Source organism: Priapulus caudatus, unplaced genomic scaffold (assembly GCF_000485595.1).
Source record: "Priapulus caudatus unplaced genomic scaffold, Priapulus_caudatus-5.0.1 Scaffold58, whole genome shotgun sequence".
NCBI lineage: Eukaryota > Metazoa > Priapulida > Priapulimorpha > Priapulimorphida > Priapulidae > Priapulus > Priapulus caudatus.
In genome coordinates, this window is record NW_014577119.1 from 22,728 (window position 1) to 41,991 (window position 19,264).

The window sequence follows — 19,264 nt, forward strand, 5'->3', positions numbered from 1 at the left end:
TGTGCATGTGCGTGTGCATGGGCGTGTGCGTGTGCATGTGCGTGTGTGTACACGCGTGTGCACGTGGTTATGCCGTCGTTATAGCAGTGAGGAATAAAGATAAAATAGAGCAGTTAGTGTACATATATTTCAAAAAATTTTGACGTTGTATTAAGCGATACGAGGTGACACGCTTACAAACATACGGTTGTGACGATGTGATGGTATTATGGCCCACACGAACAGCTGCTGTTAGTTTGTAATAATGCGGCTTTATTCGACTTGCTTGGTATAGCATGATGCAATTAAGATCATGCATTAATTCATTCACAGTTTTTTTTCTTTAACATTAATGGTAGGCATATAGATTATTTATTTATTACTGACACATCTGGTAGTTGCAATAAATCTGTAAACTAAATATTTTCGACTCTGGAATACCTAATACGAGAATCCGTTGTGGATATCACTCTTTCAACAGATAATTACACAACAAGTATATGGTTAATTATTGCTAAATTGCCTTATTAATCGAGTTTTCATGAATAATTTTTGCTGATATGTGCATGCTGATTTCGCAAATGTGTAGATTACGTCTAAATCTGACTAACTTCTGTGACGTCACATGATCGCACAGTATGCATAGAACCACTGAGCTGTATATAATAATATTAATATTATATTATATAATATTATGTAATATAATATTATACACAGCTCGGTGGCATAGAACAGTCGGACCATACTAACACTAGGTGGTAACTACCATAATTGGTTAGGTTCACATAATGTGGTGTGGATATAGGACCGGTATTTCTGTTAATAAGACACATGTAGTGCAAAATTGGAGCCTAGCATATGACATTAAAAATATTAGTATAAAATCCTTGAAAGGATTTTGGGGTCCTGTCGTGTCAGGGGAGTGTACAGGAGGGGGGCGTCCAGGGGGTCCGGACCCCCCCTGCTCGCGCAGAAAACGCATCTAAGGGGGTCTAATTTCAAAATTTTCTGGGGGAGGGCCCCCAAAAACCCCCTCCCCGGCCCCCAAAGTTTGGTTTACGGTTAGACCCCCGCCCCCCGGTACAAATCCTGTACACGCCCCTGCGTGTATACCTACGCACGTATCATTATATGTACATATGTGGGGGAAATGTATACGTAACATCATACAACTCTGTGTGCGTAAAACTTGACGCAATCTCGGTACGTCAGTAGCTCCCATTGCTGACGTGGAGGTTGGCAGCTTCAGCCGAAACACGCGTGGTAGCTTCGGAGAGCTTCATCGAGTCATCCTTGAGCTTTCGCCACGACGTGAGTACGTGCCGGCACGTGCACATTTCGTCTGCCCTCTATACAAAGCTACTCTGGGCTGGCGGATATATAAGGAAGACATAAATTATGACAGTTGTCAAGCACTCACACCAGAGTCACTCAACGATCGAAGAGGAGCAGGTCTGAGGTCTGACCAACCCGCGATAGATGCTCAAGACCACCGGCACTATGCACGAACTACAGATCGTAAGAATTCGTCATTGAATTGTGTTGTATTGCCACGCGTGAGCCGCTTGATCAGATAGTTAGATTCGTATATCTTGTGGGTGCACAGGTAACTTCGCACCGTCCACGGATAACGTTAACTGTTCACTTGAGCAGTCACACCATGCATTACGACTGTATCATCGTGGATTATTTGTAAGTACAGTGTTGTGATTGCTGGTGTCAAGTAAAAGGCTATTATATGGTGCTGCATAATTCCGTGTTGCTCTTTCTGTCACTGTCGTGGTTGGTCATAACGGAACGTGCCTGGCAGTCACCCCCTGTGGGACGATCACGGCCTGATCTACTACCCACAAAAGGGGAAAACGTTACACATGCTGTCACATTCGCCACTCGCCGTCTTTACATTTGTAGTGTTTCCTGACTATCCCACTTCCAAGAGGACAGCAGCTCTTTGACCAGTACTGTCTTCTCGTATTGCAGTCGAGATATCTGCTCATTCTTTTCGGCGACTCTCTGTAAGAACAGCAACAAGCTAATATAAAAAAAGTCTATTTATTACTATGTCATTATTCCTCGCTAATCTTGACAAAGAATTTTTCAGTACATTATATCGTTACAATATACACACACGCACACACGGATATTGTATTTTCCTGATATGTGAAAGGGTGACAGGCAGGGGACGGAGCAAAAATATTTGGTAAGCGAGCAACAGCACCACGCGTTCCTACACACTACAACTACATACACACGCACCCAAACAAACACACATGCACACACAATACACACAATACACACACACGCACACCACCACACAACCATACACACACACCACACACACACACACACACACACACACACACCACACACACACACACACACACACACAACAAACGTCTGCGCTATAGGCGTACAACTTGCGGTGGCCTTACAACCAACGTAAACATAAAGCCAAGATATAAACGTGCAGTGAAGCTGGAAATGCAGTGAAGCTTAACATACAACCAGCGTGAACATTCAGGCAGATATGTTAACAACATATCTTCAAGAATCACGAGGTAGGTAAAACGCCCTCATCTTGAAATTCGCCTGACAATGTGAGGCACGCTATGATTTTGTTCTACCTTTTCTCCCTGTACGTTCCGCGCAATTGTTTTTCTATAGAAGCTGTCGTTATATTACGCTATTTACGTTATTATATATTACCCTGGTTAGCTTGCTGTTCTCATCACGCAGCACAGCAGCGTAGTCAACCTCTGGGAAAGTAGAATCATGGTTGTGGTCGCTGTCGTTTCCATCGCTTCCGCTGCCGCTACCATCAACAGCTCTGCAGTTTAGATGAGGAGAATTGGTAACTATCCAGTCATCTAGTGTGTCCGGTTCATCTCCAGTTATAGTGTCGCAGTCGGAATCGATACACGATGTTGTCTGTATGCTTATCCCTAAAAGAGAAATATGTCATCAATTCAATGGAATACTATATGAAATTACGACTAACGGATAATGAGACTGAACACGAAATAAATTATTTCGAACCTAAGTCAGACGTTGCCGAGATGTTGAGATCATCCGGGCCTTTTCCGGTGTGTTTGCTTTCATTTTCATGGGTTGCCGCGATGATGTCATCGACACTGCCGCAGGGCGGTAATGACGGATACGCCTATAAATCATCGCATAGGTTAGTAGGATAGGAAATTCATGTACCTTACAGTAGCATAGAATGTGATTAGTCGCGCGACGAGTAGGCTACGCTTTTGGACACGTAGGCCTACGCTCTTTCTCAGTCCATATATTAAGTACTTGCTGCAGCACACACGTATATGCACTGTTGAATCATTCAGACAACAATCGCACACAAACACCAACACACGTGCGCGCACACAGACGTACACGCACTCAAACGCTCCAGCACACACGCATACATATATATATTAGCCTCGTAGTAACGTAAAATGTACTTATTCGTTTTGCCATTGCATTAGTTAGATGGTATTCGTGTTTACTGAGAATTATAGCAAACACGAGGATTCTGTATACCGTTTCCGTTCGGAGTTCATCCGAGACACGTATGAAGTTGTCGATACAACTTTGCTGGAAATGCAGCCTATCGTCCTCGTATTCTCCAACATCTAGCAAGTCCTTTTTAACGCACGGCCATGAAATATAACATATTACAGTTAAAAGTCTACAGTCGCTCTATCCTTCTACCTGTGTCTCAATATCAGGGTGCAACAAGTGTTTCCGTTGCAGATGCACGACCTGCAGCTAGCGCAGACGTGCGATTTTTTCATGCAACTTGACAGCGATTCTAGAATCACTGTAAAAATTGCCGTGAAATCGCTACGTGTGCGGGAATGTGCAACTGCAACCCGTAGCGATTTCTGGTCGCTTGCGACGAGTTGCAAGAAATCAAACTTGTTTGATTTTGAGCGACTCGTCGCTCTCAATTGCTCCCAAATTGATATAGAATCGCTTCGAAATCGCTTATGTGCGCACGCGCCGTGACACATCGCTCGCTTGCTTGTATACTGATTGCTCGAGGTGTACACTGAATGCACAGGTACTGCCCTGCAGGTACTGCTGCGACGAGAGGCGACGAGACAAACAGATAGAACCGTAGGAACGTATAGCGAAAGAGACACTAGTATATTATTTCCATGCCTAGAACAATAACACACTATATGGCGCTCTTATTTCTGTAACAATCTTTATATCTTTAACAAAACGTTGCATACGTATAGGTTATTGCTTTCCCGTTTGTCGCGTCGCACTCTGTAGCGTAAAGTACTACGGAAGTATATAATTACCCACGTATCACCACACACACACACACGTACACACAACACACACACACACAACACACACACACCACACACACACACACACCACACACCACACACACACACCACACACACACGCACACGCACACGCCACACACACTGTGTTATATATGTAATATGTAATATATATATATATATATATATATATTAAAGCGCTGCAGCACTCAATCTTTGCTGAAATTTTACTCAGCGGTTTCAGTATATATAAGACAGTAGAAATGTAAGAAAACTGAGTCATGTTATTGCATACGTATATATTCTCGGCGTGCAGGTCGTACAGCTCTTCGTGAACGCTCTTCAGCTGTGCTAGGATGCATTGCTCCGTACTGTCAGTGCCCTTCAGTCCGAGATGCAGCATCTCCTTTTCCATCTCCAGAAACTTGGCATGTTGTAACTGTGGTCAGAGCATACAATGTCGGCTAATGGCAGATACACCGGCGCTATACGCGTTAGCAGCGTCTGACGATAATCACGGACTCTGCAAAAATCTCCAAAGGACGAGTAAGGCGGATGAATAAGTATAACGCTGTATTTAGCACTGGTAAGTATTGTACTGCCACTGTTTTACACACCTACTGTTCATGTGTATTACGTGAAGCATGAATTCGGCTTATTGGTACTGATGCCGCCAGAGATTTAATTTACCGCGAAGGCTTTTATCTGACACATCATTAATGCGATAGAGAAAGAGAGAGAGAGCGAGAGAGAGAGAGAGAGAGATGCATAGTGAGGAAGAGACAGATAGGCTATATATTAGGGAGAGAGAGAGCGAGAGAGAGAGGGGGAGAGCGCAAGCGAGCGACAGTGACAGCGAGAGGCGGGAGACCGAGCGAGCAAGAGGGAATGAACGAAATAAAGCGGGAAAGAAAGAAACAAAGAGATGCGGCGAGATAGATGAAATAAAATGAGTAAACAGCTGAGATAGTTTTCAAGACAAACAGACGAACTGAGATAGAAACAAGATAGATGAGAGGACGTATAATATGCAAAATGACCTTCTGTTGATTGACGGAACCTTTGTCAAACGAGCTGAGACGGCAATCGGTAACGATAGTTGTTTCAGTTACTGACTTCTCCTCGAACTCTGATACCAATTCCCGAACAGCTGTATTGAAGCATGCACATTTTTAAATTAGACAATCAAATTATATTTCATATTACATCACACAATTGTATATATCGTATATCAGGAGTGTATAATAGGGATATACACTATTATACACTATTAATACCCTATTATACACTCCTGCGTATATGTATGTGGGGTGGGGGGCGCGCGAGTGTTTGTGTGCATGTGTTTGTTTGTGTGCGTGCGTGTGTGCGTGCGTGCGTGTGTGCGTGCGTGCGTGTGCGGTTGTGCTAATTAAATATATCCATAGATCGCGCTGCGAAAAGCAAGCAAAACGCAAAAACGAACGTTTACTTAAAACTCATTTAACATGTAATATATTTCTTTACGATCAGGGTTGGCCTATAGGTGATCCGTGAATTTGACTCGATCATCTATCATGTTGTAACTCCTTTGTTAAAACCCGGTCCTTAAATCGCTTACACCAAAGTTGTCTAACTGGCCCAGCCTGCTCTCAAACACACAAATTAAATACGCCTGTAGGCTGTTCATGTACACCAGAGCGCATTCAGCCGTCAGAAGCGTTAGCAAAAAATTGCAAATAAAAATACATAGGAACTTGATGTAATACAATAATGTAATACAAATTACAATTAACAATTACAATTAATGAGAAATTGTAACAATTACAACAAATTACAAATAATTACAAACAATTACAATTACAATTACAATAACAATTACAAATTACAATTAATGTAATACAATAATTTTATACTTCTATATGGTATCAGCTGGTTTTGGGCGAAGCACAGATTAATCTAAATTATCACCATGATAAACTCGCCATTCGCGACAGAATTGCGAATATTCACAGTCCTTGAATGTTATGAACTGTATGGGCGGTCTTCTTCCTTTGAAAATTGAGGATATATAGGGAATTCTTGTGCTTAAATTATCTCCATAATTTGCTTTTTGTAAAACTTGTTTCCTCATTCGGAATCTTATCCGTCTTGCTTTTTGAAGGAAGGTGTATTTTAAAGATTGAAATTTCGTTTATATTCTAGAATAGTAGAATCTGTCCAGAATGTCATTGAATGAGTACGAGAATGCGAATAGGGCCTACGTGCGTTTTATCTAGGAATGCACCTGCCAGCATCGAAACGAGGTTTTAAACAGTAAATAATAAGTTGAAATAAAATAGGAAAACAACATAGAAGACCAATTATTTGAATTTTCTGTTTAATGTTTTAATTTAAACGTTTTTTGGCTTATCTGGTTAAATGTTGGTCCGATGAATTCCATATCCGTCTATATCAACGCCTTACAGCAACGAGTGACAAGGCATAATAAAATCACCCGTATAATACTACTCACACTTCACCGACACTATGGACGGATTAGAGCTGTTGCTCGCACATATTGAGTCCCTCAGTCTTGCGCTGTCCCCGTCCAGACAAACAACTGCTATCTTGAACGTGTCATCGGCGAAATAATACACGATATACATACTGCCTATTAAAAAACTGCTGGTGCGGTGCGGTGCGCGTCTGTGGTATGGGTACTTCCTAAGCTCAACGTATATGGTAATCCACTCGTTCGCAAGTTGATGTTATTATCATGTGTTCATTCCTGTCCGGGCGCGATATACGTACGTAGCCACGGCTACGGTGAGTAACACATTTACACACCTGTACGTATCTGTACACCTACATATGTCTGTAAACCTATATATCGGTAGTATAGACAGTATGAGTATTCCGTGTTGTGTGCTAATGTATATCAACAAGGCGCCTCAGCAGTCCATATCACAATAATACACTGCGTTTCGTTCATAGCATGTCGCATAACCGCTGCACTCAATTTTGTCATGCTCTAGTGTCCGCCGAACTACAACTAGGCGCAGAGACCGACGCAGCGTCGAGCAAAAAGTAAGACAAGAAAGTAGCGATTATGCGTTTTCTAGTAACGACCGTGTCATCAATTAAGAATCCTGTCAACGATGGCTGGTTGCAGCGTGCTAGATAGCCACCCTTAGGGTACGGCCGTTGAACATTACTGTCAGTTGCGAGTAGTAAAAATGAGGCACCGGTTTAACAGCTACAATAACTTGAGTACGTACCTCACAAGGCTATAACACGAAGAATATTTGAAGCGCGATATATGGACACCAAATTCCCCCTGCGGAAACTTGCGTTTACGACTAAATGGGTAACATTTGTGTGAAGTAATTATTTTGACAATATATCACAGAGCAAGGCTATCAAAGCAGGAAAATGAAGACTATTAGGTGGAATGTTTATTATATGTGTTACACATTACACATGCTCATTCAGATTGACTTGATTGATGAACACATTCACTAATGGCAGGGAAATAATTAATGTGAAACAAAATATCACACAACTCCCCTACCGATAAAAATTTACAAGCTCGCATATTATTGAGAACAACATGACATCTATCAGCATAACGTATCATAACAGCAGCAGCGCGAATAGCATAAATCATCATCTTTGTGTTTGTGATCAATGCTCAAAATATATACAAATATTCACAGTACAGTTATCATTATCAGCCTGAAGTAAAGACAGCTGGTAGATATCCTACAATTCATCAGGGGCGCACGCAGCTGGCTCGGTTGGCAATGCTAGCTACCAGGCTTCGGTAAACGATAAACTCCGCCAGCATAAATCAGGTGCTGCTCCTTCACCTTGCGATCGAGAAAGTGCTTCAGCTCCTGGATGCTGCACTCGCCCGTCGACGGGCCCTGCATCGCAAACACCTTCAGCATCGTGTGAATCTTCTCTAGCGGCAGCGTCTCGAGGTTCGTCAGCATGCCAACGATATACGACCAGAACACCTGAAACAGGTGCACACAGAACACGTGAAACAGGTGCACACAGAACACGTGAAACAGGTGCACACAGAACACGTGAAACAGGTGCACACAGAACACGCGAAACAGGTGCACACAGAAGCGTGAAACTAGTGCACACAGAACGCGTGGAAACAGAAGTGCACGCAGAACACGTGAAACAGGTAGCCGCAAGGAAGCGACAGGTGAAAACAGCTGAACAGTGGCCACCCGCACAGAACACCTGAAACAGGCGCACACAGAACACCTGAAACAGGTGCACACAGAACACGGCAAAAGCAGGTGCAGCACAGAACACCTAGGAAACAGGCGCACACAGAACACCCTGAAAAGCCAGTGCACAAGAACACGCGAAAACAAGGTGCACACAAGAACACCTGAAACAGGTGCACACAGAAGCACCTGAAACAGTGCACACAGAACGAACCAAACAGGTGCAGCGCAAAAACACCTGAAACAGGTCCAACGCAGAACACGCGAAACAGGTGCACACAGAACACGTGAAACAGGTGTCAGCACAGAATCACCTGAAACAGTGTGGCACACAGGAACACGTGAGAACAAGTGCACACAGAACCCGCAAAACAGGTGCACACCGAAAACACGCTGAAAACAGGTGCACACAGAACACGTGAAACAGGTGCACACAGAACACGTGAAACAGGTGCACACAGAACACCTGAAACAGGTGCACACAGAACACCTGAAACAGGTGCACACAGAAAACCTGAAACAGGTGCACATAGAACACCTGAAACAGGTGCACACAGAACACGTAAAACACGCACGACCAGAACACGTAAAACAGGTGCACACAGAACACATGAAACACGCACAACCAGAACACCAGAAACACGTGTGACCAAACACATCAGGTGACCAAAACACGTGAAACACGTGTGACCAGAACACTTGAAACACGTGTGACCAGAACACCTAAAACACATGCAACAAGAACACCTGAAACATACATGACCAGAACACATAAAACATGCGTGACGCATGAACAGGCGCTGAAACATACATGACCAGAACACATAAAACACATGCGGTCATAATAGCTATAACACATGCAACCATAACATCAGAAAAACACCTGACCAGACATATGAACAAGTGCCATAGGATGACAGGCGCTCAACTGACGTGTACTGTAGCCTGGATATTCTTCAGAAGTTCTATTCTAGAATTTCGGGCTCAAGCTGTGAGTAACACATCGTGCATTGCAGGTTGCCAGGCAATACATTATGATTAGAATAGTGCCAGTTTGCACCCCCATGCGCCATGCGTAATGGACCTGCCCCCCATGTTTTTGCCTACCCAAGGCGAGCATTCAGGGTTCATTACAAGTGTGCTAATAACATGGTGGCTACGTCAGTGGTGCTAAATACAGACTGCTTTAGAAAATACTATGATTTAAGCGGACGTAAACCTGTGTTTCAACAAACATTTGCCTTTGGCAATTGAACTGTGCAACTGTAGGACCTCATCATCCACAAATAGCAAACAGCAGTTCAGTCGGCTTTGTTAACAGCTCAACAAAATCTCCATGTTTAAACCCTCAATCTTGAGCGGTCAAACAGGTATATCCGACACTACCTCTTCACCATGTCAGCCAGGAAAGTACATTTTTAAATGGTCCGGTTTCAATAAAGCCATAAAATGGTAAAGAATGCATCAAGATCCCGCTAGAAACAAAATGTTTTTCAACGCCCTGTCAACCATTGTCCTCGAGAAAATGTCTAAAATCTGGCCTGTGAACCCCATTGACCTGTCTAGACTCTCTTCCGGCTCCAATTTCGGCAGCAGTGATGGCTTTTCCTACATGATGCATACACCTGACTATCACGAGCCTAGGTCAAGCCGTTTAGATTTTGTGCCGCACTCTCTGGGCATTTCCATCTTTATACCTTAAGTTAAGAGGGAATGCTTCGGCCTTTCTGTACACCTCTATGACCTTTGACCTTGACCCCCGCAGCTTCGAGCATCCGCAACTCGTTTTCGATTAGCCGCCCCCCCCCCCCACCCACTCCCCCCACGTCCGAATATCGTGAACCCGTACGTCGCACCGTTGTAGATCTGTGCCCAACTGTTGACCGATGCACCGGATGCACGGTTTCTATTTAGGCGATTCTACAAGCTGCATCTGACTATGTCAGATGAGGGCTAAAAATTAACGACCATTACCCTGAAACACACGCGACCCACAACGACCTGATATATATATAATATCAAGATGGCTAAAATACCTAGATATACAACGGAATAAGGGAAAAATAGTGCTATTTCACGACATGATCTATGCTACTTGCCTGCGATGTCCTAGAATAATTTTATGGTGTTGCATTAAGCAGAATTCTTTGCTCTGCTAAAACAAGAGCCAACGGCTTGGTCATACGATACTCCTGGGCTGAGATATTTGGCTCTAAACCTCTCCTCCCCACATGCCTCACGCCGCCTCGCATCCAGCTTATTCAGCAACCTAAACGCTCTAAAGGTTGCTTCGTGAGAGTCGGTTTTTCCACCATAACTTAATGAATGGAACGGGCGTTTCGGTTATCATAAACAGATGACTTTCGGGGGCTATCGCCTATGGCCCTTAGCTCCCATTATGTTCCCTGAGCACGGCTAATGCCCGTCATTGATGGAGCCGGCAATGTTTTTTTTAATTAAGTTCTACTATACGCAGCCTCAGTTACTATAATGGGTGTTAGTAAGCGCCTACCAAATTTGCGGCATCGTGATATCATTATGCAGCGCTCCAAGCGGCGACGGAAAACGATAGGCCAAAAATGCCTAGGGGCGTGTAGGTTTGCCTTGAATAAGCTGGATGCGATGGGCGGCGTGCAGGCATGTGGGAGGCGCGAAGGTTAGGAGCCAATATCATCAGCCTAGGAGTATCGCTATTGACAAAGCGGTGGTCTTGTTTTAGAGAGCGAAAGAATTCTGCTTTAAGCAATACCATAAAATATATTCTAAGACTTGCAGACAAGTAGAAATACATGTTGTCTCGTAAATAGCACTATTTCCCGTTTTTCCGTTGTAACTCTAGGTATTATAGCTCTTGATATATATAATATATATATATATATAATATATATATATCCAGTGTAGCCACGTTATAACGCGATGGTTGGGGTCCATAAAATGTCATCGTGAAAAAAGCAGGGTCGCGCTAAATCGGAGTTATATATACGTGGCTATGTAAGAGCAAAAAAAGGGGGTCCAACGACTCATCACGATATATCCGAATTCACGTTAAATCGGTGCGCATAAAATCGAGGTTCCACTGTATATATATATATATGTATAGTAAACCATTTTGCTTCTATAATGAACTCTTGCAAACCACTGCATTAACTAATAGCGTAAATATTTACATGTCGCGCCATGATTTCATAAGTGCTGCATGTGTATATAGACGAATAAGAACAATGCAGGACACTTCAGAAACACATGTAGTTACAGCTGAAATGCCAATGCTATGACAATACATGCTGGACCAGCACTGCAAGAGGAATAAATGTCTTGAGAGTGGTCAAACGAGTTCTCGATTTAGAACAAGGAAACAAGGGCTCATCGTCAGAAACAGCATAAACAGTCACGGCATCACGAGTCTAAAATGTCATAACTTTTAAGTGAAGTGTTGTGCAAAAGGCATGGGGCCCCGTTGTCAGAAACAAATTTGTCTTAACATTAGTCTTAGCATTAACTTTTTCTCTTAGACCGTCGACAGAAACGCTGCAAAGTTACCTGAATAAAAAATCGTAGCAGATTTCCTCATAACAATACGAAACAAAGTGCTGTCGACGGTCTACGAGAAAATGTTAGTGTTAAGACTAATGTTAAGACTGATTTTGTTTCTGACAACGGGCTCATGATATTTTAGACATATTATAGTCATAACTATTTATGGTGTTTCTGACAGCAGGCTCCAGGTTGCAATACCTGAAGCTCTTCTTCTCGCTGGTCATGTGATGAAGCCATGGCCGACTCCGTCTCCTCCTCAATGTCAATCATGTGGATGTCATGGCGACCACCTTTGCCTGAAATAAACAAAACAGAAAAGCACTGTTAGATTCGCAAGGAAATTCCTTCACAACCCAGGAACATTTTCACCATTTTGCATTGCATGGGATGATAAGCCATGCACAGTATGAGGAGTATTCATTGAACCATGCTCCAACAATAGTATGATCTGTACCTTCACAATTCAATATATGTGGTTAGCTTAAATTCCTACCTTCCTCTATGAGTATAAATGTGTCCGCCGACTCCTCCTTCAGCAGACCTTGACTCTGCCAGAAAGCCATCTTGTGTCTAAGCACAGACACCGGCACGTGCATAATTACACTGAGCTCATCCACAGTCCATTTTGCTGCAGGAGAGAGTGAAAGCAGCTACATGGGTGTTTGCCACCACCTTAGGCAAAATGAGAGCATTTGTTTCTCACTGACTTTATAGCCAATTTTTCAACATTCTTGTATATTAATTTAAAGTTAATAGGCATTCGCTGTGCATCAGCTGCCTTGTGACATACTAACATTTCTCCTGGAAGTGCATGATGATGGTAGCATGGACTGGACTGCAGCTAATATGAACCTTCCTATCCTTGAGCTCTATCTCCAAACTTACTAGACCTGCAGAGAAAGATTCGCCTTATGCCATGACCATACCATATTCATTTCACATATCATGAAAGAAAAACAAGTGTATAAGTATTGATCTGCAAGTGAGTGCAAGTAGCAAAGAGATTAAGACCAGCCATGAACTGCTTGGTGTAGTCTACAGACTGCAGCACACCAGTAGTGTTACAGGTGCCAGAAAGCATTTTGAAAAACAATTGTCTTTCCTGCATAAATACACTGCAGCGACACTCTGCCTACCGAGATGAGGCTTCCAACATAGAGTTCTGTTGCCCTTCAGAGTTTCAAAGTTCTTAGTGTAAGCATCTAGTGAGCTTTTAATGCCTGCTGGAAGTTCCAATTTGTCCTCACGAAACGTTGGCCAAAACTGTGCTGACAAGATCATCGCATTCACCGGTATATCCTGTAGCAGAAGAAATCAGAAAAAAACATATCTTAACTAAAGACAAGGAATGAGAAATACTTCGAAAAGGAATATAAGACTAGTAATAATGAAGCTTCCTAAAACAGCATTAAAAATAGTAGATATATTAATATTAACGTAGCACAAAGAATACAAACATACACATGACAATATCTATATGAGCACATATACGATCATGATTACAATAACATAGTATTAATGTTTCATTTGTACAATAGCCATTTTATAATACTATTAAACTTTTTATTGCAATTAGAGTATTATATTACCATGTTTTACATTCAGGTTTCTACTCTACAGTCTACACTTATGGCAGTACGAACACAAGTAATTAATTAAGTATGTGGTCTCGTGGGGGGCATACCATGCTCTGGTGACCCTGCAGCTCTCCGTTATGAATGAGGGAGTTGATGCGTTTGGAGTCAGCCACATCCTTCAGCATCACCTCACAGTAATGCAGCTGAGCTTCACCGAATCGCAGCTTCAGCAGCTCGAGGTAGCGAATCTCCTTCTCTGTGTCGTAGTTGAACTGCGACAGTATCCTGTAACACAGCGTAACGGTTGGTCAGGTTTACCAGTGTCGTTACTGACTGCAAGAGGAATTGTGAAAGATAGTAAAATGGTAAAAGAGAGCACCCCGGTGAAGTAGCCTCAAGGGGAGGTTCAAGCACGATAGCTGCCACTTCAATGTGAATAAAAAATATATGCCCCATCAATGTAACTAAGCCTAAAATAAATGTATATAATAGAACAAAGGTATTACTTCAGTCTAATAATATCTACCTATAAGTGGTTCAATTCTTGAAATTGTATAAAAGGTATTCCCTCATCATTACCCAATTGCGCATATGTTGTTATAAATCAGTGTTAAACTTCACATCAATCATGGGAAATCTGACCACAGGCACAACAGAAAATGAGTGCTATATCATTATCAGGAGTACACGAATTACACATAAATTATACATAGAATACAAGTAGTGTGTACAAAGTAGACATAGAATACAAGAGTACAAAAGATAATATATCTAGAGTAAAATATATATATGATAGAATTAGTAATCGTTAGCAATCAAGTCAATGGTAGTGCCACACTGCTTGTTCACCTGTCAGCCAGGAGAGTTCTATACTCATTCACAAACAGCTCCTTGCTGCCATATATGTTAACCAGCATGCTGATGATGTCAGACGATCGTCTGCTCTTAGATGTCTTTGTCGGATCTGCATCGACAGGGTCAGGGTACCAGGTCTCCCAGTTAGCCATGTCTTCCTCACCTGCAGACGATACAGCAAGAGGTGAAATCGATTACAAATGATTAAATGGACATCATGAGATAATACAGAGCAAAGTCGTCTATTATTCTAATAATTCACATATTACACATTAAATCACACGTGAATCATCACGCAATAATGAATGTGAATGCATGTTTTGCAGTCATCACTGAGCATCTCAACGTGCGACTAGCTATAGATATCCTAATAAACTAAAAACCCTGTCATAATTTATGCACACCTTGGCAACTGTCATCAAGCAGAAGTGGCTCTCCTCTCACCAGCTCATCTGCAAGGTCACTAGATGAGTCATCAGTGAGGCTTGACACTATACACCTGACCGTATCATCTCGCGTCCTACAAGGAGCAAAACAGGGCGAGTTCTCGCTTACTCTACCCCCGGAAATAAACACATGCATGTGTCTTACCCAAGTTAAACTTTCTTTAACAGGCATAAACAAGCAGCAGAAATATTCTATTTTCTGAACCAAATTAAGCGAAATTTTTTCCAACAATACTCTATTACACTCACTGGGTCGAATGAAATACAGAGAACATCAGTCTTCAATGATATACTCCCAATAGCTACTGGTTTCATCTATACTGAGAGACTTACCTTAAGTACTTTCTAACAGGCTCACATACCAGCTCCAGAATGACACCAGTAGGGTCTAGTACTCTAAGAGCTCTAATACCAGATATATATGCTGTCAGAATATCTGCAGTGTTCACACCTGGAGAAAAAATTTCAAACGCTGTCAAAAATGTGAAACAATCCTTCTGGCCAAGCTCACACCCAGCAACTGTAACATTCCAGATAATAACAATATATTTCTACCGTATGTATTTGCACATACCAGGATGTAATAGTCTTGTTTCCAGTGCAGTTTTCAGTGACGTGACAAGCTGAGATCGTAGGTTTGTCTTCTCTAGGCAACAGCGAAGATCAACGATAGCAGGCTCAGACTCCGGGTATTCTACATGTAGTAGCAAAGATGTATATTACACAAGAATCACTCAGTACTGCTGTCATCATCATTAACAGGGTTGAGAACAGCAAGAAGGAAAAAAAGAGGAAAAGATAACGAAGGACAAGTACGAGGCAGCTACGCCGCCAAGTGGGGAGGGTGCGGGAGAGGTCTGGGGGATCCCCCCCAGAATTTTTTTGAGAAAAATGGACTCTGTAATGGCATCTTTAGGCCATGTGGAGATACATTCTAGCTCAATTTAGGTATTTGCAAAAGCCATAATTGTAATATAATATTATTTTAACAACAGATTTGAGGCCTTCCCCATGACCTCTTGTTGCTAATCTAGCAACGGTACATAATGGCTAACAAAATACATTAAACTGGTAGAAAACAAGTATAACATTTCTTTCACGCATGAATAATAAAAATATAAAATTGTCATGCGTTATAAAAATTTACTCAAACCATGTTAAAAGTTCACAGACAGTCAAAAATAGGCAAAAAATATTTCAAATATATTTCACGCGGCTGTCAAATTGGTGGAATTCCGCCGATCGGCGGAAAATTCTCATCCCTGCATTAACCATATGTGAGGACCAATTTAATTATCATTGTTGCTGCTCAGAAAAGCAAACTTTGCCAAATATTAATTTACATTCAACAAGGAAGGAAACTATTTGAAATTTACATAGTTGCCAGCTCATATAAATAATAACAAAAACTTGTGCAGTTAATTTGGCATTTATCATAGATACTCTTACTGGTACTACAGCAAGGTTGAGATTTCACATAAATAGGAAAAGGTACTATGATTTGTCATACACAGATTGAATAATAAAATGGAAAACTTGACAAATTTAAAATGAAACCGGGCAAGGTAGCAAAATCCTTCCATGTGATAATTTGAATCTGGCTATGTATACACGTGTACTGACTGTGCCCTTGCAACCATATCTTAGTATTCTTACCAATAATAATGTTAAAGAGCTGGTCTATCCTGACGACTGTGTACGTTTCATACAGCAAGTAGTATAGTCGCGACTTGTAGGCCTCGACACTTGTTGCTGTGTTCGGGTCATTGTATCGTTCACAACCTTCAGACCCTCTATACACCTCAGACAGCCAGCCCACGACCTTTGTCTCTAGCCACTGAGTGCAGATAAATATAACCATATTTCACGAACCAGCTCATACCTAGTTTACAATGTTTTCACAGGAAAATGTGTTATGTCAAAAGCAAGTAAATTTTGCATACCGTTTCATATTTCTAATATTAGATGCCAACCACTGGATGGACAACTATTTTTGTGCATACAATTTATGTATGCATTCATAGTAATAAACCACTGCAATTACAAAATACTTGTGAAATTCGTGCTTGCAAGGTCGGAGAAGAAGTATAATTTCTATTGCAAACTACGCTATTCTATGCATTCTATCATTTAAAAAAAAACATCTTTGGAGAAAGGTTTAGACTTGCCGTTTCTAAGCAGCTAAGATATGATGATTCAAAGTTTCCCTTGCAGGTATGCTGGACGTAGTCTTGTATCTTCTCGTGAATCACACTTGTGACAGCTTCCCCCGCAAACCTTTCCAGCAACCCCAGCTCATAGCTGTACCGTCGCCACCATCAACAACAAATAAACAATGTTCACCATAAGCTTACAGCATTACAGTTCCCTTATGTTGACAGAGATCCATTCATGTCTGCTTACGTATAACCACATCATATATTACATTATGCAGATTTATAGTTGTGAACCAACGTCAATTGTGACGACCTTAATTCTCCCTATTGAAATTCTTGTTGAACATTATATTATCATACAAGGAACTCTAGAGGTAACAAGCTGTCATACCGTGCACAATAAATATGACCCCTCACATTGACCCAATGTGAGAGCCAAATTACTCTTGAAGAGAAATAAATTTTAGTGAAAACTTACAGCTGTTGATTGACCTGGTGAAATATATGTAGAAGTGTCTGACACTGGCAGTTATCAGTATCACAGCAACAACCAGTGCACCTTATACATTCGTCATCTCTATCTTCATTATCTGTGAAATCAAAATGTGTTTTAAATTACCTAAATTGATTACAAATATATATAATTTATTCAATATGTATATATGCAAAAGGTTATATATGGCTAATTTCAGCCAGTTAGTGGGAGCACCAAGGTTACTAGTCAGGACATGAATGCACAGTAGTATTCTATGTTACCATAGTTCACAATTTTGTGACATATTGTACAAGTAAAACCTACTCGCTTTAATGTCTGCTTCATCGGTGGTGTGATGGACTCGCATAGTCAGAGAGTAGAATTTCTGCACATTTGCATATAAGCTTTCTGGAATCTGATATTGTGGTAGTAACATGGCTTTAAATATGCTTTGCGCTCTCTCCATTGCCGGCTGCCTGGATTTCTACAGCAGATAATTAGGAAAAGGACATATAGTAATTAACACATTTTAACAGTTTTCCTATGACGAAAAAGAGATGTGCCTATATTATGGACAGTATGCAGAATCATGCTCACCTTTTCATTGTATAAAACTGTATTGAGACCATCCATTGATGATGGTGTTGGAAGAGAAATACACATGCTAATCTCATCAAGCTGGCCCAGCTTTGGTATGTAGGCTGACAGGTTATCATAGAGCTCAGCTATCACCTATAGTTAACCAGAGAGAAAACATTACTGTTACAAATATTGTGCTCATTACAACACAATAGTTAAGTCTGTAGTAAACTTATTCAAACTTGTGGTATATCGAAATTGTTGGAGCTTCACATTAACAAACAGTTCTTGGTTATTTTACTTGATATTGCAACGAGTTTTATCATTTTTATCTTCAGCCTCAGATCAATTACGACAAATATGATCGTAAGTACATACACGTGTACATGAAAACCATTCCCTAGCCAATCATGCACATGAGATATCAATATTACTTAGAGTGGGCTTTCATACAACTGCCTTCGTGCATATTAAAAATACCCACCTACATATCTTGTACTGGCAAGCATAAAATCTGGTGTAACTAAATTGTTTTTTTATTAATGACTGAACATTTGTAATATGTATCACAGGCTAGGAACATGAATTGCTCGGTTTATTGGATTTATGTCCATTCAATATATTTTGACAAAAAATCATCCTAACAGTAGGAAAGACATCTTAAGGCATCAGTATTCTCCATCTATGGGGCATTCCAAAGAGAAGTAGTGAGTATGACCACAATCTGTAGTCAAGAATAAACATGATGCTAAACACGGCAAAACGTGTGTATAGCCCCGAGCGTTACAGTGGTAGTTACCTTTGACATGAAATTGCCAATTTCATCTTCTGGCACAGAAGAAGAAAAATAAGCCAGAAAGTTAGGAGCAATTCTTTGTTGGAGATCTGCATTCATCACCTCTAGGAACCATTCCTCGATTATGTGTCCAATACCATGGTTGATTAGAAGCTCAACTGCAGACTGAAGACCTAGTGGTGAAATCACTGGTGGTGCTGGATCAAGCTCATATAAAGATAATAGATAAGTCAGTAAATGATACAGATTAGGAGTCACACAAGCGTTTCTATATAATCTAGTCAATCCTTGCAATATGCTATGCTATAGCATTGATTGCATATGCTAGGCTGCATGATCTCTGAGCAGTATAGCAGTGGGACTA

The 19,264-nt window shown here is 41.3% G+C and overlaps 1 protein-coding gene across 2 annotated transcripts in view; it reads right to left on the reverse strand.

Annotated features, from left to right (window-relative positions):
* Positions 1-7,663: 7,663 nt before the first annotated feature.
* LOC106821091 (anaphase-promoting complex subunit 2-like) overlaps positions 7,664-19,264 on the reverse strand; it is a 14,616-nt gene continuing 3,015 nt past the window's right edge. Inside the window, exons 2-17 of one of the 2 annotated variants that reach the window (XM_014825742.1) lie at positions 18,904-19,107; positions 18,123-18,257; positions 17,850-18,009; positions 17,529-17,640; positions 17,063-17,195; positions 16,551-16,731; positions 15,469-15,588; positions 15,228-15,345; positions 14,853-14,968; positions 14,443-14,611; positions 13,701-13,878; positions 13,153-13,315; positions 12,811-12,906; positions 12,510-12,644; positions 12,215-12,312; positions 7,664-8,251 (exon numbers count right to left, since the gene is read on the reverse strand). In XM_014825742.1, the coding sequence (XP_014681228.1) occupies positions 8,039-8,251; positions 12,215-12,312; positions 12,510-12,644; positions 12,811-12,906; positions 13,153-13,315; positions 13,701-13,878; positions 14,443-14,611; positions 14,853-14,968; positions 15,228-15,345; positions 15,469-15,588; positions 16,551-16,731; positions 17,063-17,195; positions 17,529-17,640; positions 17,850-18,009; positions 18,123-18,257; positions 18,904-19,107 (2,331 nt within the window). In that variant the 3' untranslated portion in view covers positions 7,664-8,038. The remainder of the gene's footprint in view (positions 8,252-12,214; positions 12,313-12,509; positions 12,645-12,810; positions 12,907-13,152; positions 13,316-13,700; positions 13,879-14,442; positions 14,612-14,852; positions 14,969-15,227; positions 15,346-15,468; positions 15,589-16,550; positions 16,732-17,062; positions 17,196-17,528; positions 17,641-17,849; positions 18,010-18,122; positions 18,258-18,903; positions 19,108-19,264) is intronic. The other variant, XM_014825743.1, reaches the window with a different exon arrangement.